Source organism: Syngnathus acus, chromosome 14 (assembly GCF_901709675.1).
Source record: "Syngnathus acus chromosome 14, fSynAcu1.2, whole genome shotgun sequence".
NCBI classification, from domain to species: Eukaryota; Metazoa; Chordata; class Actinopteri; order Syngnathiformes; family Syngnathidae; genus Syngnathus; species Syngnathus acus.
Genome location: NC_051099.1, coordinates 9,352,371 through 9,371,837, shown reverse-complemented (window position 1 = coordinate 9,371,837; position 19,467 = coordinate 9,352,371). Strand labels below are relative to the sequence as shown.

At 52.8% G+C, this 19,467-nt stretch overlaps 1 protein-coding gene and 1 long non-coding RNA gene across 15 annotated transcripts in view; one reads left to right on the top strand and one right to left on the bottom strand.

Annotated features, from left to right (window-relative positions):
- The window catches only part of nbeaa (neurobeachin a), a 34,141-nt gene that overhangs the window by 3,842 nt on the left and 10,832 nt on the right, over positions 1–19,467 (bottom strand). For 2 of the 14 annotated variants that reach the window (XM_037270105.1, XM_037270107.1), the window contains exons 2-47: positions 18,605–18,836; positions 18,389–18,489; positions 17,731–17,826; positions 17,520–17,641; positions 17,018–17,144; positions 16,836–16,955; positions 16,482–16,628; positions 16,115–16,312; positions 15,738–15,874; positions 15,562–15,670; positions 15,193–15,345; positions 14,859–15,027; positions 14,511–14,590; positions 14,373–14,435; positions 14,182–14,279; positions 14,010–14,102; positions 13,783–13,891; positions 13,618–13,699; positions 13,312–13,435; positions 12,888–13,080; positions 12,175–12,822; positions 11,276–11,668; positions 10,979–11,196; positions 10,715–10,868; positions 9,222–9,245; positions 8,295–8,475; positions 8,068–8,186; positions 7,806–7,871; positions 7,146–7,727; positions 6,876–7,012; positions 6,658–6,800; positions 6,153–6,267; positions 5,767–5,886; positions 5,257–5,390; positions 4,915–4,976; positions 2,683–2,747; positions 2,428–2,536; positions 2,087–2,253; positions 1,830–1,954; positions 1,582–1,734; positions 1,134–1,270; positions 952–1,069; positions 768–870; positions 582–697; positions 379–491; positions 81–221 (exon numbers count right to left, since the gene is read on the bottom strand). In XM_037270105.1, coding sequence (XP_037126000.1) covers positions 81–221; positions 379–491; positions 582–697; positions 768–870; positions 952–1,069; positions 1,134–1,270; positions 1,582–1,734; positions 1,830–1,954; positions 2,087–2,253; positions 2,428–2,536; positions 2,683–2,747; positions 4,915–4,976; positions 5,257–5,390; positions 5,767–5,886; positions 6,153–6,267; positions 6,658–6,800; positions 6,876–7,012; positions 7,146–7,727; positions 7,806–7,871; positions 8,068–8,186; positions 8,295–8,475; positions 9,222–9,245; positions 10,715–10,868; positions 10,979–11,196; positions 11,276–11,668; positions 12,175–12,822; positions 12,888–13,080; positions 13,312–13,435; positions 13,618–13,699; positions 13,783–13,891; positions 14,010–14,102; positions 14,182–14,279; positions 14,373–14,435; positions 14,511–14,590; positions 14,859–15,027; positions 15,193–15,345; positions 15,562–15,670; positions 15,738–15,874; positions 16,115–16,312; positions 16,482–16,628; positions 16,836–16,955; positions 17,018–17,144; positions 17,520–17,641; positions 17,731–17,826; positions 18,389–18,489; positions 18,605–18,836 — 6,996 coding nt within the window. The remainder of the gene's footprint in view (positions 1–80; positions 222–378; positions 492–581; positions 698–767; positions 871–951; positions 1,070–1,133; positions 1,271–1,581; positions 1,735–1,829; positions 1,955–2,086; positions 2,254–2,427; positions 2,537–2,682; positions 2,748–4,914; positions 4,977–5,256; positions 5,391–5,766; positions 5,887–6,152; positions 6,268–6,657; positions 6,801–6,875; positions 7,013–7,145; positions 7,728–7,805; positions 7,872–8,067; positions 8,187–8,294; positions 8,476–9,221; positions 9,246–10,714; positions 10,869–10,978; positions 11,197–11,275; positions 11,669–12,174; positions 12,823–12,887; positions 13,081–13,311; positions 13,436–13,617; positions 13,700–13,782; positions 13,892–14,009; positions 14,103–14,181; positions 14,280–14,372; positions 14,436–14,510; positions 14,591–14,858; positions 15,028–15,192; positions 15,346–15,561; positions 15,671–15,737; positions 15,875–16,114; positions 16,313–16,481; positions 16,629–16,835; positions 16,956–17,017; positions 17,145–17,519; positions 17,642–17,730; positions 17,827–18,388; positions 18,490–18,604; positions 18,837–19,467) is intronic. The other 12 variants (XM_037270113.1, XM_037270112.1, XM_037270117.1 and 9 more) reach the window with 9 other exon arrangements.
- Positions 4,686–5,392, top strand: LOC119133987. Its single transcript, XR_005100243.1, has 2 exons — positions 4,686–5,056; positions 5,139–5,392. It is a non-coding gene; the product is annotated as an uncharacterized LOC119133987 (long non-coding RNA).

Here is a 19,467-nt window from a genome sequence, read left to right as displayed (position 1 = left end):
GCGGACACAAAGGTGCACGTGGACGTGTCTGACTGGATTCCGGAGCAAGCAGCCCTCTGACCCAGTGGCGCTCGACTCACGATTCGGAGCATCCACGTGAGGGTGGAGTGCGCCGTAGAGTAGAGGGCGGCGTAGTGGTCGGGTGGCGCACCCTCCTCGTCCCATGTCTCGTAGCGCTCAGCGTAGAAGGCAGCTCGCTTGGGGTTGAGAGCGCCGATGGGCTGCGGGAAACCCCAGACAGACACTTCAGCCACCGCGCTCCATCCGCAAAAGGTCAAACTGGCGTCAACTTTGCTATTTTGGGCTGGCAAAGGACGTGCCAGGCCAACAAAGGACGTGCCAGGCCAACATGTCTTTTGGCAAAGAACACTGTTCAACCTTGGAGAGATCTCTGAAGTTGCCGGGCAAGGTGAGGTCCAGCTCCTCGCAGTCGTAGTTAGTCAGCACCCAGGGGAAGATGGGGTACTGGTTCAGGTCGTTGTACGTCCTCCCTGTGAACGCCAACGTCACGTGAGCGCAGCTTTGAGGGCCAAAAACCAGTTGGTCCCATTCTTTGAAAGGTTCCTTTGGACAAGGCTCACCTGCAATGGTGTTGAGGAACATGAGGTACTCAAAGTTGGAGATCTCCCGGCGCTGCCACCGCTGCGTCATGTTGGACGACTTGAAGAGCTGACGCGGTGTGGCCAATGAGATCCGCCTGCGGGCAAAGCACACGCACGACGGTCAGAAACGTTGAATCGGCCCGGCCCAACACATGCCAAACCCACCTGGCCTGGGGCAGACCGTAGCTGGTGCCGACGCCCACCCGCGGCAGGCTGTAGACCACCCGCTTGACTGTGGCCTGGTCGGGAAAGTTGAACATCACTGAGGCTGACGGGAAAGAGGGAAATCACCACTTGATATTTTCCACGAGCCCACCGAGCGGGCACCCAAAGCCGACGGGCCTCTTACTTCTGTTGGCCATGAAGACCTCCAGGCCTGTGTTGTGCAGCAGGTAGCGTCTGGAAAATACAGCTCGGATCTCGCTGAACATCCACTTGCCATGCAGACCCTCCGAGTAGGCCAGCACCTACGGGCCCCACCACAACAATTTGCCGTCAGCGGGTGGGTGACGCCTGTTTGCGCAGCCTCACCTTGGCGTCAGCCTTCTTGAAGGCAGGGTCGTCCTCGTCCACCTCAAAGTAGATCTCCGTGGTGGTGACCGACAGCGTCCCGCGGGCCACCAGCGCCGGCGCCACCAGCTGGGCCGGCGTGCTCAGTACCACCGGGCCTGCCAGAAAAGACGGCGTTGACGAACAGATGTCAGAGTGTGACACCTGAGCGTCCGAGTGGAAAATAATAATTCTGGGGGAAAAAAAATCAAATCAAAGGCTTCCAATTTGCGCGATCAAGTTCAATGCGATTGCGTTAATGATTATCATCTGTTCTGCCGTTAGTCTCGAAATCCACGCAACTTGCCTCTGGACGTAAAAAGTTGGGGTCGGAAAGACACTAGAAACAAAAGACACTTGAGTCACCAGGGGGGCGCCGAGCACAAACCAGCTGAGCACGAGCTAGCCGATGGCGAGCCAGCCGACTTACCTGCCAGGTTGTCCATTTCTTTCTCCTGCAGGAGGCTGACGGCGTCGTCGTCACCTTCCAGCATTAAGTCAGCCTCCGGGTTCTGCGCCACTGCCGACTGACTGCGGAAGCTCTTCTTGGACTTGACGCCGCCGTCGTGCTCGTCGACCGAGCCTGTTTGGACAAGACGTCGCCGAACGTGAGGAGGGGAATCTCAGAAATGCGCACGGCCGTGCTGTTTATGAATGAAAGGGAAAAAAATTACAGACCGTAATCATCGAGACTTTTGAGCATCACGTCGGCGTGTGTGGAGCCAAAGGCGTTTCTAACGAATCTCCGCCTCCTGCGCAGATCGTCCTCCCAGTAGTCCAGACGCCAGAAGTCGTGCAATTGGCTGAAAGAGACGGCGAGGAGACAATCAGGCCCCCGTTGTGACGTTCGAAGACCACACGCTGAAACCAACGACGGCCAGCGCAACCAGCACGCGCGCAACCAGCACGAGCGGATGGTTTCCCTGCCGACCGACCTTCGCGACATGGTGCCCCAGGCTCCGTGCTTATTGGTCAGGATGTTGAGGATCTTCTGCTTGAGCTGGTTGGCGGTCACGTGGTCTCTGTGCTTGGCGGCACCGATCAGGTGGTCGCACATCTTCTCTTCCTCGCGACGGTCGGCCGCGTACTGGGCACAGCTCGACTGCCCAAACATTTCAAGGAGAATGCATTTCAACGAGCAAAGGCACACACGGTATCATTCCTTGCAAGATCCATTCCCTTCTTTTAGACAAAAAACATTTTTCAAGAAATGGATGTTCTTTTGGGGCACCAAGTCCCTTTCTGGAATTCCTTAGAACCCCCCAGGCAAACGTACCTCAAACTCAGCATGCTTGTGAACGTCTTCTGCTCGCTGGCGGTTCAAGATGAACTCGGCCTCGTTGGCCACGCGCACAATGTGATCCTTCATGGCGTGACACAGCAGTCTGACAAGGTACGCACACACACACGGCAAAAGCTGACAGGCTGGATTGGAACTTGCCAGTTTCAAATTGTAGTTGAAAAAAAGTAGACGAAAACTTTGCCATTTTAGGCATTTTTCTTTCATTTTGTGCAAATCAGTCACATTTACCTTCCTTCGTTGATAAGCTCAATGAAAGCCAGCCCCGCGTTCTTCTGGATGGAATTCTGCCATTCCTAAAACACGGCCGACATTTACATTTACAGTGGAGCCTCGGCTTTCAAACACAATCCGTTCCAGACGGCTGTTCGAGAAGTGAATCGTTCGAATTCCCAATGATATTTTCCCATTACAAATAATGGGAAAAAAATTAATCCGTTCCAAGCAAAAAAAAAAAAAAACCGCGCCTTTTTTAAGCATTTTTTCATTTGCGCATTTTTGTCCAATCGCGCAACTGCAGCGCACCGCCGAACGCGCAACCGTAGCGCGTCACCGACCGCGCAACTGCACCGCGCTGGTCGCATTATTGTGACAGAGCCGTCGCTGAAATTTAGAAAATATTTTTAAAGTCCTGCTGTACTTTCCAAATTTTAAGTGGACATCAGTGCGCAGGGAGCTTAATTTTGTCCTATCGCGCATCTGCAGCGCTCCAGCGAACGCGCAACCGTTGCGCGCCGCCGACCGCGCAACTGCACCGCGCTGGTCGCATTATTGTGACAGAACGGTCGCAAAAATGTTTAAAATATTTTTAAAGTCCTAATGTACTTTCCAAAATTTAAATGGACCTCAGTGCGCAGGGAGCTTAATTTGGTCCGATCGCGCAACCGCAGCGCGCCGGGCGCTCAGTGTCGCATTGCAGACTTTGACTTTAGGAGCGTCTTTGTGTTTTAGGATGGCTTTAATGCTCCCACTTGCTTCCTTTTGAGGCATGATTAGAGTTGATGCAATTCTCAGAGTAACGAGAACGTAATAACGAACGGAGTCAGTTGATATGCGGGTCCTCTCGGCTCATCTCGCGAGGTTCGACAACCGAATTTCGTCAGACATCCGAAACAAAAGAAATCTCGAATTTGTTGTTCGAATACCGATTTGTTCGAGAACCGGGACGTTCGAAAACCGAGGCTCCACTGTATTTGCTTTTGGTACCTCAGAGGAAGACAATCAATCTTTCCCGTGCTTGCTAAAAGCGAATGGCGCTGCACATTAGCCGCGTGCTAATGGAGCTTTTAGGGCCTCTGAGGTCACACGAGGGACAACGTCTCCCGTTACGCGATCGATATCTGGCCTCGGGTTTCCTCTAATGGCGGGAAGGCCGGAGCCTGCCCGGGTAACACGACACGAGGGAGGAAGGGGAGGAGGAGGAGGAAGGTGAAAGGCGCCATATGCTCGCCAGCAGAGCACATCGAGGTGGAGCTCCGGACGAGAACAATCGTCGGAATACTAAAGTCGCCTTTTTAGAAGAGAAAGCGCAAAAGCAGCGTGGAGGGGACGAGCGGGGTAAGTTATTTTTCATACCAATACGTTACGAGCATGCTTGTTGTTTAGCATCACAAGACAGCGTTCTGCAAGATCGCATTGATTGAGGCTGGCGTGACGAATAGCGCAATTCAAACGATTGCCGTGATGAAAGCAAACGTTCCATTCGTTTGCCGACTGGCTCGGGGAGGTCGCGTGGCGCGAGGCCGCTCCAAAATTCAAAAGAAAGGGAACCAGCTCAGCCTTTTCCAGGTGAAAAACGAGTTCTATACAATGTCACCTTTTCACCCAAAACTACTTTGAAGATGATTAATTGTAGGGAAAAAGTTCCCCAAAAATCCATCCATCCATCTTCTGTACCGCTTAGTCCCCACGGGGGTCGCGGGCGTGCTGGAGCCTATCCCAGCCGTCATCGGGCAGCAGGCGGGGGACACCCTGAACCGGTTGCCAGCCAATCGCAGGGCACAAAGAGACAAACAACCATTCGCACTCACACCTAGGGACAATTTGGAGTGCTCAATCGGCCTACCAAGCATGTTTTTGGGATGTGGGGGGAAACCGGAGTGCCCGGAGAAAACCCACGCGGGCCCGGGGAGAACATGCAAACTCCACACTGGGAGAGCTGGAGGTGGAATCGAACCCGCACCCTCCTAACTGTGAGGCGGACGTGCTACCCAGTGCGTCACCGAGCCAGTTCCCCAAAAATCTTTTTTTTACATTTGTATTATTTCGGAGAAAAAGAAAGTAAAAGCTGTGCTTTTTGCACATTCAATGAGGAAATGTTTTGCCCCCAAAAGAGCGTCTTGACTGACATCCATCTGGTGTTTCATCCGCAATGCGTCATTGAGACGCGACTCCGGGGCCGATCGATAAACGCAGAGGCCTCTGGCGGAAATGCGACCAGAGACTGTCCGTACGAGAACTGACCTGAGAGCAGAGCAGCATGACCAGTTCCACCACCGACGTGCTGGACTTCATACACACCAGACCTGCGGTGCGTAGACGCACTTGGTCACAAGGCGGCAAAATATCCAAATTGAAGACGACACAAAAACAGTCGAGGATGCAGGTGAACAGCAAGAAGAGTTCAAAGTCACAGCAAGAACCAGAACCAGAACCAGAGCATGAGCTTGACTTGCTACGTTTTACAGGAAGGACCTCATACCTGCTTGGTGAATGAGTGAAGCAGCCAGCTCAAAGACCAAGCCCAACGCTCAAAGACCAAGCAAGCCGAACAAGGGAGTAGTAGTAAGGTTTGTTGTACAGCACCTGTACCTTCAATGAGAAGCTCCTGCCCATGACTCCCCAGGAGCGTGCGCGACAGGAATGGCGCAAAGTCAACAAAAATTTCCCTCAGGAGCGGCGCCACCTTCTCCAGCGCTCGTTCCAGCTTGGTGGTGATGCTGCAGGGAGGACAGAGCAGCAAATATAGGCGCTAAGGGATGGGCTCAACATGCGGGGGAGGCAAAACAAAAGGCAGGAAAGACACAAGCGCGCCTTCAAATCAAACAAATGCAATTTCACCATGTTTGGAGTGCAGTGACATTGGATGTTCATAACAAGCAAAATCACATACTACGTGGAGACATACATTCATCATATAAAATAAATGGTTTGAGAAATCGTTCTATTGGGTACAAAACGTGACAAAAATCGTAAGCGAAAAGATGTTACCTGAAGCTGGATCAAATATTGACTTGATGAAATAAAGCGTCAATTATTTTGGCAAATAAACGTGTCTTTCATATGCTGTATTACGTTCACAGCGGCGGTCCTTGCCTAAAACACTGTCCTGCATCTCTTGGGGTTGTCTGGAAGCCGGCCAGGGAGCTAAAGGACTTGAGCTCGGGGGGCGTCTGACTGCTGCGCAATGCACACTGCGCCACCTCACAATAGGCACTGCAACACGCACACACACCATTAAGGCTTGGGTAGCACAACTCAAGGGAAGCGCAATGGAATTTGGAGCTGTGGGCAAGCGGGTCACTTCACAAAATGTTGTCCATCAACACAGAATGTCGAGTGATGGGCAAATGTGACGTCGTAGAAAAGCGCGTCGGCGCGGCTTTAGCAAAGAACGTCGGGGGTGGGGCTATCTGTGGGGTAGAGCGAGGACCGACGAGAGGAGTGACAGCGGGTGAGTCAACAAACAAACTTTCTCTGACCTCATGTTCTCCATGCTGTCTTCAGGCATGGGCGCCACCGTCTGGACGGCAGGCAGATTCTTGCTGGTGGCGCCGTTCACAAACGCTGCTGCCGCCGCCATCGCAGAGTCTGCTCCTGCACAGGATGGATGGATGAACAAAAGGAAGGACACGTGAGTCACAAGGTGGCGTCACCGCACCGGTCAGAGTGCAAACGAACACAAAGCGCTTGGCGTCAGCGTCTGGGTGCGGGACAGAACATCCTCTGCGCCCAATTTGGTTTGTTTACAAAGTCTCGAGCAATAATGTCAAACGTGGCTCGGCTCGCTCTCTTTAATGGTGCTGAAGGAACGTCGCATTACCTCACATTGAAACCACTGAAGGGATCAATAAAAAGCTCATTCAGACATGACACGCAGATATAGCTTGACATATTGGCGGCCATAAATGCAGTTTGGAAGAACAAACCATTTCAAACATACAAAACTCAATTCCGTCCCGCGAACACCAAAGCCTGGATGCTCACCTGTGGTATTGATCATGCTCTTGGGTGTCACGGCGGCGGCAAAGATGTTAGGCGTGCTGGCGGCGCCCCCGGCGGTGGGCGTACCCACCGTATTGACGGACAGGCTGCCAGGTGGCGGCTTCTTTGCCGGGACCACGACGCTCCTGCGAGACGGACGCAGTTCATTTATTGGTGAGGAGACAGCGGCGGTGCAAAAGATTGGCAGATTGGAAAGCGACCTATCAAAGGAGTGGAACTGCATGGGCAGTGCCGGGTAGCTCTTCAAGGTGGGGTCGGGCTGGTATGGCGTCGGCCCGGACTCTTGGCTCGAGTCGCTGCCATCCGACGGAGCGGCCACCAGGCTCTTCAGGATCTCCTGTCGTGGAGGCACAAAGTGTGAAGGATTGACCGTGCTACGGCGCGAAAACTCAAGCGCCAGAGTGAGAAGAGTGTGCGCACAAATGTCGGGCTCTCCCAAACTTGACAAGCTCACGGAGCATTTGGCTCACCTTGACGTTGATGCCTTTATTGGTCTGGCTGACGCCGGAAATGGACGAAGGCGGCGCCTGTCTGCCATCGGGGTTGCGGGGGGAGTCCAGAAGGCTCTCGTGCGACCTGCCGACATCCGACAGAGCACACAGCAGGTCGGCCTGGGCGCCCATGCCCGAGACCCGCTCCCTGTCCACTTCCCGGCCCGTCTCGGAGCCATTGAGGGAGCCGCCTGCGTGGCCCTCCTCGCCGATGCCCGAGTCGGTGTGGGGCAGGCCAGCACGGGGTGAGGAGTCATCTGCGGGTACGGCTGTCTGCTTGTCACGCTCGGACAAGGTAGAGCACGGGTGCTCTGCGCGGCAGGTGAGGAAGACGTGGTCAAGGAACAAGTTCCTGCCCGATTGATGCTGTGATTGGTTGAAAATCAAGTCACCTGTGCTGGTGGGTGAGTTGATCTCGTGTCGGATGCTGCGTCCGGACAGGCTGGCTGATCGGCCCATCTCCCGCTGAGGCTCCAGGATGTCTCGATACTTGGACACCATCAGCACCGAGATGAAGTAGACCACGGCCAGAGCCAAGAATTGAGCCTGCTTGCTGTCGTCCTGCGGGGGGGAAAAAAGAAAAAAAAAGCGATGATGGTAAGCCATCCCATGTCTTGGTCCGCAAAGCGACACACTCACCACGTCTCTGAAAACCACCGCACGCAGACGGTTGATGTCCACGTCCTGGAGGAGGCGGTCCGGGTCCTGCACAGTAGCAAGTTCATGGCTCATTCTTTCTGACTGACACTTTCCATTATTATCACTGCTCATTCCTCAACCGTTCTTCATGTTATGTTTTTTTGCATTTGCTCATTTTGGCACCGACATCTCAAGAGAGTGTGAGCAGTCGGTTATCTCGTCACGACGCAGGCGCGGGTAAGAAATACAAGAAGAGCACCACCTTGCTGGTGGCGCCAGCAGCATTCAGGCCATCCTGCGACTTGCTGCCGGCCGACTTGCAGTTGCGATCGCGCTGCCGCAGCCGGCACTCCAGGCAGTTTCTCACAGCCACGCAGCACACTGAGCGAGCAGGGAGCACATTGAGGCCACGTCATTTTTTTTTTTTTCCAGTTCTTTTTTTCTTCTTTTTCAGTCAAGGCCACGCCTTGACCCCAGGCAAGCGCTCACCCAGTCGCAGGCATTGCCTCATGAGCCCGCCGGAGGACATGTTCTTCTCTGCCTCAATCTCGCTGAAGTTGAGCGAGCTGGCGAAGACCAGCACGTCCACCATGGCCATCAGCCGCGACAGGAAGGTGACAGCCGTCTCCGACGACATGCCCTGTGTCGCCTCGATGTTCTCCAGCTCTGTCTGAAGGTGCGCACATGCCCAAGATGAGCTCGCTGGGCAAACGGCCAGCTTGGAGGCCAGCTCAAAAATATCAAATATCAAAGCATTCAGCAATTTGCAAAATCCAATCCAAAAGTCATTCGGCGATTGACTTTGCTCATGAACTACCAATTTGGTCCGTTTAAAAACTTTGATTTCTTTTTTCATTTTAAAACCTTGAAATAATTTTAGTGTTATTCTTCATCAAATACATTTTGTTTATTTTGCCAACGAATGCTTTGACTTTGAACGTTGATACTTGTGAAACAAAAACGGTGCAGCAACTATCACAAAAGACATTTTGTGGTCTCAGAAAGTGAGGAGGTGCGCATCGTGCTGGCGATGTCATACGTGAAGTGGCGTGCCACCAAGCAGTGCAGCAATTCACTCGTCAAGCACTCTCTCTCTCTCTCTCTCTCTCTGGGGTGAGGAGACACACTAATGCTGGGAACTCCCCTGGCCGGTTGTCACGTCATTCGGGAGTTTGGTTTAAGCTTCACCCACCTCGCCCCCCTCGCCTCCTCCCCCCGGGACAGGCGTCACCTCCTCGGCCTTCATGGCCGCTCCCGTCCTCCTCTTAAGGCCCTCAAAAATGGAGTATAGGCGTAACGAATACAAGAGAAGAATGGAGCCCCCCCGAGGTCCGACACAATGTATTCGGCACCCACCGACCCATAAGGGAAAGAAAGAAAAAAAGTCGGAAGGAAGAAGGAAGGAAGCAAACTTACACTGCTGGCACTACTCTTAGAAGTCTGCACACGACAACAACCAAAAGACGACAAAAACACACACAGAGAGGAAAAGAAAAAGAGCAATTTCAAATGAACCACAAAGGAAGTTGGTTAAGATGTTCAAACAACTTTTAAGGAAGGTCAAAATGAGTGCTTCTCAAATAGTGGGTTGGTGGTGATGTGGGGGGGGCGACCCCAGGGAACATGCTAACTTGGAAACAGAGGTCCAGCTTTTTCTTATCCCGTATTTTTTGGAGTATAAACTGCTACTTTTTGCACAAGCTTTGAACCGTGCGGCTTGTAGTCCAGTGTGGCGTATGTATGGATTTTTCGTGGTCTAATAGACTTATACACTTCTTAGGTTGTGGACCGCTGTTGTGCGGCACCGCTTTGCTGGGCAGAGGGATATGTGACACACGGAGAACGGGGAGAAGAGTGGTGTTGATCGCATGTCCATCGGCCAGGCAAATAATGCCGCACAATTCACACGAACAAGAGACAGAACGAGATCAAGACGGGCATTACTGGAAAAAGGAAGTTTTATACACAAACCCTCATTATGGGGGACAAAAGAAATGCATATGATGCCGCTTTTAAGTTAAAGGCAGTCGATTAGGCTCTTAATGAAGGAAATGGAGCTGCTGCGTGTACTGAAGAGTTTTCCTCTGGCCACAAGAGGGCACTGGGCTATATTTGATGACATCCTGTTGCGTCACCCCTTGCCAACTTTACCCCTGTAAGTCGACCCACTTATTTATTATTATGGTCGTCGCTGAGATTTATGCATGTTTGTATGTTTGCAGAGCTCCTTAAACTCTGTCTATAAACGTTATGTTAATAAAAGGTATGAGTCCCCAAAGAACCATCTCTTTCCTGACAATCTTCTTTGTGTATATTCTCTTACAAATGATAATCAAACATTAAAACACCTGCGGCTTATAGTCCATGCGGCTTATATATGAATAAAACAAGATTTTCCCCTAATTTTAGCTTGTGTGTTTTATCATCAGGTGCGGTTTATAGTCCAGAAATTATGTTAAATTTGTAGACAAATGGTAGTTTTATCATCACGGAGGAGAGTTAGGGTGTGAAATCCTATTTTCTTTTTTCTGGGGGGCATAACAGAAAAAAACTGAGAAGCACTGGCCTCATAGCATCATTGCTCGAGTTTTTGTAACCTTTTTTTATGGCAGCTTTCTGTTTGTCGAAATAAACTTTTGTGGGTCTGCCAACACCCCGCGAAACAAAGACTAAATACGGTGGAGGGCTTTTTCTGCGAGGCTGGAGAGAGTGCTCTCGCTCAACAACAGTACCTACGTTCCTCAAATCATGAGAACGAGGAAGCCAATGGTCAGCCAAGGCGCTCCAATTCAGACAAAGTCGTCTGTGACAGATCGGCCGGTGAGTAAGAAAAAAGGGGTTCTTGTTTTTTTTTTTTTTTTCACGAAGCACAGCAGTTCCCCTTCCCGCCACAGTGCGACGCCACTTACGGAGGGCGAGGTGGCAGCGGACAAGAGCGGCAGGATGCCCCCGCAGGCGATGATGATGTTGTCCACCATCTGGGAGATGAGATGGATGGTGTTGTGCACAAAGATGATGTTCTCGTTGCTGTTGACAAAGTCCATCACCGACTTGGTGGAGTGGCTGCAAAGGAAAACATTTGTCTAAAACGCAATCTGCCAACTTGGGGCTGCATTTTCAATTTCCCGTCCAATCAAAAAGGGCTGCTTGCAACACACACGGGAATCCCTCACCTTCTCCACACATGCACGTCGGTCTCCAAGGCAAAGAGGAGGTCAGTGAGCAGCCTCTGGTGCATGGGCGACCACTTGAACTCGGGGATGCGGAACATAGTGGTGCGAGGTCCAGGGCTGAACTGTCGCCTCTGCTCCTCTGTCATGGGCATTCCCCTGAAGCCGAGATCCACTCTGAGGTCTCGCTCCAGCTGGGCAGCGCCGCGGCTGTGCAGAGCCTGACGTGGAGAAGGAACAACAGCGCGTCACTTGGGAACGGACCTAGACGCCGTGAAGGCCAAATGCTTTGGCACTTGCCTGCGTGGTCGCTGCAGTCGAGATCTTCTTCTCTCTGCCATCATCAGACCTCTCAGTGTCGGACGTGACGCTGGCCGTTTCGCCTCCTGACCTTCCTGCCTTGAGAGCCGCCATTTCGTCTTCTGCGCCTGTCACCCCGTCCCCCTCTGGGAATTCGGGCTGAGGCGACACCCGGTTCCGGGCTTCCGCGATGGAGCTGATGTCGGCCAGCGGGCTCCGGATCTTAAAAGGCCCGTCATCCGGGAGATCACTGGCCAAGCCGCAGCCGGTCATGTGGGCCAGCAGGCTGAGGTCGTCGGTGGCGATGGTGCCGCCGGGCGGCGCGGGCTGATCCGGACCGGGCAGAACCAGGGCTTCAGTGGCCGCCAGTGCGGAGAGCAGCTTCTCATCGACCTGAAAGAACCGCAACATTTCAGACGACTCCTGTGTTGGGAAGCACCCGGTTGTGTACCCAATGAAGTGACCATTAGCTTTATCCAGCGAGCGTGACCGCGCTACACTTCTGGCGCAGACTCACTCATTTGTGTACCCAATGAAGTGGCCATTAGCTTTGTCCAGCTGGCATGACCATGCTACACTTCTGGCACAGACTCACCTATTTGTGTACCCAATGAAATGGTCGTTAGGTTTATTCAGCTAGCGTGACTGCGCTACACTTCTGGCGCAGACGCACCCATTTGTGTACCCAATGAAGTGGCCGTTAGCTTTATGCGGCTAGCTTGACCACGCTATACTTCTGGCAGACTAGGTTACGTTAGCTTGTCGCCACCTGGCTGGTTGCCTAGCTAGCTAGCTAGTTGCCCCTCTGGTTGGAAGGCTTGTGAATGAATCAGATGCTTAGTTAGCATGGCACGCTGCCAACATACTGGACAACCACGCTGACATTAGCCCGTCAGTACCTTACTGAAGAGGAATCCGTTGTTGCCGGGTACGCTGTCCTTGTCGTCGGCCAGCGTGATCAGGGGGCCCACGATGCTGCCGTTGTCATCCAGGGTGACACCCGAGAGGCCCAAAGCGGGCGGCGCCGCCACGGCTCCCTCATCTTTGGGTACCAGGGTGCCGTTGAGGTTCTGCACCGCAGTGCAGTAGGTGCTGTCCAAGAGCGAATCCACCTCCACCAGTGGCCCGTCCTCCGGCGACCCGGCGCCGCCTGCTCCGCCGAGGCCTTCGGGACTCAAGTCCAAGTCGTCCAGCTTGACCTCGGTGGCCTCCACCTTCTCGGCTTTGATGTCCACCAGCAGGTCGTGGACCTCCACCCGCACACCGGCGCCCTGCTCGGCATCACTGCGCTTGACGGCGCCGTCCGCCAGCAGGTTGCGGGATGAGTCGGCGCCGGCCCCGCCCTCGCTGTACTCTGCCTCGCTCTCTGGCGTCTGAGAGGCGTCGTCCATCTCCAGGTTGCCATTGACAACGGGCGCCGGTGAGGCGGAAAGGCCCGAGATGGTGGAAACGGAGCCTTTCTTGCCTTTCTTCATGTTCTCCTCTTCTTGGCGCTGGTACTCTTCGTACATCTTAGCCAAGTACTCCTTGTGGGCCTCATACGTCACCTGTGGCCATAGCAAGATTAGCAGCGGTCTGTATTTGCCGGACAGGGCAGCAGGACGGCTCAGACCTTGGAGTGCGCTATGGAGAGCGTGTCCACCCAGACTCTCCAGCCGCCCCACTCGTACTTGATGGCGTGGTAGAGCAGGATCCTGAAGATGTTGTAGACCATCTCAGCAATCTTCTGCTCCTCTGGATTCTTTGGGTTGATGTAGCCCAGCGAGAACATCCAGTCCTGCCACACCGAGCACTGCAGCAGGCAGCTGCGATCCACATGTAGCAGCGGCGGCACCCACGCATTAGCACATACACTAGCTAGTGCACCGTTCGGACGCAAACAACGGCTGATGCTAACAGCAACAACAACGAAGCGGCTAGATCAAATGACTTCCGAGATTATCAGATGCCCTGGCAACTTGTTATGATCTTAGGAGTCAGAACTTGATGACATTTGTAACACGGTGTAGCTCTGCCTGTCTGGGAAAAAAAAGTACCGTCTGTTTTCTCGGCTGTTGCTGAAGAGTTTGATCATGTCAGACAGAAAAAGTCTCCTGACTTCCATCAGCTCGGAGCTGGGAGACGAATTCTTCAGCAGCGTGGCCACAACTTTCAGAATCACTGCAGAAATACACATGAGCAACAATAGCCAGCGTTCGCCACGCAAGCGTCATGAGCAACAATAGCAGCATTAGCAATCCTTGCTCCGACAGTGCTGAGCGTCACAAGCAACATAGCATCCGGAATGGAAACGCAAGGATTAGCGGCATTCGCACGGTGCGACAGAGTGAGTGATGACTCACTGGGATTCTGGATCTTGATAGTGGAGTCCGGTTCCGGGTGTGGCTTGTGGACCACTTGCGTGCACACCTGCTCTGTCAGGATCTACAAAGGCCGAGGAAGGAGGCCACGGTCAACTAGCGCATTGCGGCCGGTGCTAAGGGGGCGCCTCATATGGTACAGCGTACCTCGTAGAGCGTGTTGTAGGTGGTGACGGACACGGTGTTGGTGTGCATCATCAGGCGCTCGCCAAGCAGTGTGAAAAGACTGTGAGTGTGCATGATCTCCACCTTCCGCCTGATGAACGCAGAGTATGAGCAAGCTTGCTATGTCATCTATCTGCGCCATAGGAGCATGTGAAGGTTGCCGCCTTCATAGCGAAAGCAAACTAAGCATAGCTAAGAAAATGACTGACTTGTGACCAAGGTGCTTGAGAAAGTATCCGAGCACTTTGAGGGCCTGTACTCGGATACTCTCGCTCTTGGAGGCCAGCAGCTTGCAGATCACCCTGCCATACACATATTTGCAGACATTGGTGGGATAGACCTCTTTTTCCCGGCGATGTTAGCTGACAACATCCATCTCACCTTATCCCATTCCTCTGGTCGAAGGCGGGAATCATGGAGGCCGGATGCTCAGACATGAGCGCCACCAGTAGCTGCAGCACGTCATGAATGTTCTCATCCTGGGTTTGGTGTGGGGTGGGGGCAATATTAGCTATAACAGCCATGTCAGCTACATTATCAATGTCAGGCACCTATATTTTAACAGCACCAACCTCGTGCATGGTCAACAAGTAGTTGAGAATACTCTGGAGCTCGTCTTCCTTGACACCCCGGTCCTAAAAACACACCAGCAGAGCATTTGCCACATTAGCACCAGATTTGCCCTTTGAGCACCATTTAAACAAGCCTACCTTGAGAATGAGCTGTTTGAGGAAGAGGAGCATGAAGGCCCGCAGAGAGATTATCTCCTTTTGGGACGGCCGAGGTCCCTCTGAACACCCACACAATACGCACATAAATAATGCGCTCATTTTTCATGTTGACATATCCATGAGTAAAGTAAGACAGGACGTGATTTTATAACACGTAATCTGTTTTATCATGAAATGATGAAAATTGGGTGCCCTGTCACACACTCATTTTATCATGAGTAGAAGCATGCAAATTCATTCCATCGCAGCACAATTCACTTGAGAAAATCAAGCCAAGCCAATCGAGCTTGGGCCGTTGCCTCGGCGACATAGCCAACAAACGCTTACCGAGGCCTTTGGGCGTGATGGCACTGCACTCTAGCGGGTTGACGGCCCAGTAGTAGTACTTGAGCGTGTGCATTAGCTGCAGCACGGTGCCCACGCGGCGGATGGTCGAGTAGATGGTCGCTGTGCCGATGAACTCCGACGACAGGTACGTGTACAGAGACAGCTGAACCTGTCAGAATTATGATATGCGGACATGAGACGTAACCATGGCAACATTTGACATTTGAGGTGGCCATGAGGCACTTCCACATTAAAACTCCAAAAATTGGAACCTGCAACACACAACGTCACAACTCAACTCAAGTGGACATGCACGCAGGCACAGACGACTGACCTTGGCAGGTGTGTGAATCCAGATGGCAGCGTTGAACAGGACGTGGTCGCACAGCTGCTTGAGGAGCGGCGCCCCGTGGGGCAAACCATCCAGGTACTTGGCAAAGGACAAGAACTGCTCCAGGACCGCCCGAGTGATGTGAACCCTAGACGACTTCACGCCAGAGCGGGAAACGTCAAGTCGGCAACTTCACCGGAGACTCGACTCATTTGCCCTCCGTGAAAGGCAAAGCTTTAGGCGTACGATCCAGATTGATCTTCCTCAATCTGGTCGCCGCAGATTGTACGCCAAAAGCTTTGCCTTTCACAAATTGGGTGCCCTGTCACACACTCATTTTATCATGAGTAGAAGCTCAAAGCTTTCACCGACCTTCTCCATTAGGTAGCCGATGACCAAGAACCCCTTGCCTCCGAGCATCTGCTCTTGCATGGCGACGGAACTCTTGAGCAGCTCCACCAGAAAGGCAAGCAGCGTGGCACTGCAAAGACAGCCAATGAGATGGGACTCGGGAATCCGAGCCGATACGCGATTGGGCGACTCCCGACCACACGGCGGTGTCCACGCCAGCGGCGTCATTGAGCTGCTTGTAGTCCAGCTGAGCGAAGAGCGGGAAGAGGACCTGTATGCCGCCGATGGAGTGGATGGCGCTGTGGATGGAGTGTGTCACAATGGCCTTCACGTCCTGTGGTGAGACGGACACGATGAATACTACTTTCCGTGCACCAAAGAAAAAAAGCACATTCACGTGGACAGACTGCTGTCAGAAGCTCCAAATAGAATTGTCGTTTGGAATACAGATAATCGAGTGGATTGGATCTGTAAAGCGACAGCGTTCAAAACCAATCGATTGTAAATTCACCAAATATTGTAGAAAAGTAAAGCGCGATAAAGGGGAGAGAAAAAAAGAGAGTCAACAAGGGACCTGCAGCATGAGCGCGTGTGGCGAGTGCACAAAGATGGAGGTGTTCTCTCGCGGCGACGACTCTAGGCAGAGCTGCGCATCGGTGGCCTTGGCGTTGTATGTGAAGGAGATGGAGCTGGCCAGCTTGCTGTCGTACAGAACCTGTTTGTGGTGCTCGGCCAGGTGGATGTCACTCTCCGATTTGAACTTGAACGTGCTCTGCAGGGGGGTCAAAGGTTGGCTTGCAGGAACAACCAAATGGAATGATAGGCTTCGCCGAGCAGTAACCGAGCACGCGCGATGACGCAACTGGCATTAGCACGTCCTCATCGCTCCATTATTCTTTTTATTTCCTTTGATTTGGGGATGGCTATTTAGTTGCTCTGACCTTGTATCCAGGTCCAAGCTGGTGTACAGCAAAGATCTGAGCGGGGTTGAGCGCCTCGCCAAAGACGTAGATGGCACCCAGCTGACCGCAGAACACTCGGTTGGCGTCAGCCGTCTCAGAGGAGCCCAGGAAGCATTTGTCGTAGCTCTGAGGGCCGCAAACACGGATCGAGTCACGTCATGAGCACGGACCCCTTTTCGTCAAAGCTGAGTGTGATGTCCAGTAAGCTATTCCTTGGATTGTCCCTCACGCTGAGTGCTTGTTGTTTGACTTCTTTTCTTTGTATTTGGCATTGAAGTGAGCTAAAGCTCATCCAAGGTACCATTAACTTGTGAAGGACGGTGCTTGTCTTACATCATTGGTGTTGACGTGCCAGGCCATGTCACCGTAGGAGACCAGCTGGCCGTTGACGTAGCAGCGGATCTCAGAGTTCCTCCAGCGGTTGTAGATGTGCACGATGCTGATCATGTACCACTGAAAGGCACACGGCCCGTCAGACAGTGACGGTAGCGGCTTCTTGCTCAGCATGTGCTCACCTTTCGCGGCTGGAAGTCGTACTTGACGCAGTGCTGGAAGCCTTTCCCTTTGGACTTGAGCGAGGTCACGATCAGACAGTTGCCCACAAAGTGCGCAGAGTAGCCGATGCCTTTGCTGGTGCGAAAGCTGCAAAGCAGAACGGCAGACGCTTGGTGGCCGAAGTGACAGAAAGAGAGGCAAAGTCGGAGAAATCATCCAGCGAGGCAACAACATCAACACTCCGTTCATCGGACTGCCGGCTATCGCTGGAAAGGGTTCTTGCGCTTAAAGGAGGCAAAATATCATCGTCACGCACAGGATGAGCAACGACAAGATGGACGACGCGAGCGAGCGTGCGAGCAAGCGGCTGCTGTTTGCGATAAGACGGAGCAGCGCGGGGGGGAGCCGTCGCTACCTGACAAACCGTTGCCGAGGAAACACACGTCGGACGCTACAGAGAGAGCGCTTGCGGATCAACGTCCGCTCCCTTCCCAGGCCCGTTTTGGTTTCCCGCCAACCCACCAGTAAAGGTACGGCTTGTCCTTGTCCACGTTGATGTTGTTGAGCGGATCCTGGCGGAACCACGTGTTGATGGTGAAGCCATTTTGGTACGGCCACTTGGCGATGGGCGGCAAAGCAATGGCCTGTGGGAACGCAGAAGGGAAGGAAGGCGCTTGTGAGCCGAGCGGGCACCGCGAATCCAGCTGGCGGCACCGAGTTGCAAATCACGTACTGCCGCGCTACGTCCGGGGAAGTTGAAGAAGGTGTCGGGGCCGTGGCGCTGAGGCATCTGATTCAGCACGGACAGCAACTTGATGGCGTGTCTGGGCTGCAATGTGGAGATTGACGTTTACTAGGGTGGGGTGGGGAGGCGAGCACAGCCTGCGGCGCGACGTCACAACCCCGCTGCAGGCCACCGATCGATAAGACCCTCAATCACGTCTACCTCGTCAATATGGGAGCTAAATCCAACCGTCTGCCTGTCGCGCAGGGAGCTTGTTTTAGCAATGAAGCTTTGCTAGCTCTGACTTTTGCTTTGCTTGCTTTTAGCGTTTGCTTTAGTAATCATCATCATCCATTTCATTTCTAATTCCCTTTACATTTGCAAGACACCTCTCACAGTGCCACAGTAAAACGCACCGAAAACACAAAAATCTACAGTCAGCCATAAGACTATGTGGATAAAAATGAATAAAGTTTCAGGGGTTGGATCTGTGGAATGTTTGCCGAGTGCACATAAAAAAAAATTGTTTAAAGTGGCTCATGAAGTAAACTCTAATTGCCAATATGAACTCTGCACACTCTGTATTGGCTTGACAACTTTGTGAGGATTGTGGAGACCCGAAAATGAACCCGAACGTGCCCGACGCGCTGGAGTGGGCCGTGCTCACCCAGACGCCATTGTCGCCCCTCAGCATGCTGAAGAGCAGCTTCAGCTCCTTGACGGTGATGCTGTAACTGGCCATCACGCCCAACATGTCCACCAGCAAGTCTGCAAGCACACGGGGAGCGCAAAACCGCTTTGCTACTTTCATCAGAGAAAAACAAAGCCCCCCCCCAATTGTTCAAAGAGGCGCAAATATTCGCCTAGGAATGTGTCAGCCCACCTGCAATCATGTCATCCACGGCGCTCATCTTCAACAGCACCTGCTGGATGAGGCCCACCTCAGTGCTGGTTTGCAGGTTGCGTACGCTCTTGCGCAGGATGGCGGTGAACATGCTCCAGATCTCTGCCTGGCACGTCACCTCGCAGTGCGAAAGCAGCTCCACCATGCAGCCGATGCTCTCCGCCTCTTGGATGATGAAGTTCATCTCCAGGTCGAACTCGCCACCCACCAGCTGAGGGGCCCAGAGCGGACAAGGTTGAGGCAAGGCTCACTCGGGCATCTTGGCCAGTCGATTTCCCCAACCGAAATACTCAACTCATCTGCCGCTAAGAAAACTGAGATATCAAGTTCAGATGAAATCTTGTCAACAATTCACCTCAATGACATGTTAAAAAATGCAGCCGTCTTAACTCTTTGTTAAATTGGTCAAATTTCAACCTTGACGAGATCATGACGCTAAATTGTGAACCGTCACCACGTGTGGCCAGACAAGGGCGGAGAGAGACAGACATGAACACACACACGCACACACACATAAAACAAACAAAAGAAGCTGTCAAAAGACGTCTGCCTGGTTTAAAAATGGCCACCACCTTCCGCAAGCTGAGCTGCTCCAACATGGTTCTGATAAATGGCCTGGTGGCGTAATTCCTCCTGCGCTTGCGGGAGAGCGCAGCCTTCAGCCTCGACGTGCTTCACCGTCCACAAAGTGGTTGCTGTGGTGACCGTCCAGCTAAGAGGACACACGCGTGGAGGTTATTAAATGGAACCAAAAGAACCACGCGATGCAGCACACTGGGAGGGAAATGAATCAAATCAATCAATGAAGCACTGCCCTCATGAGAGTCACATTAGTGGTACAA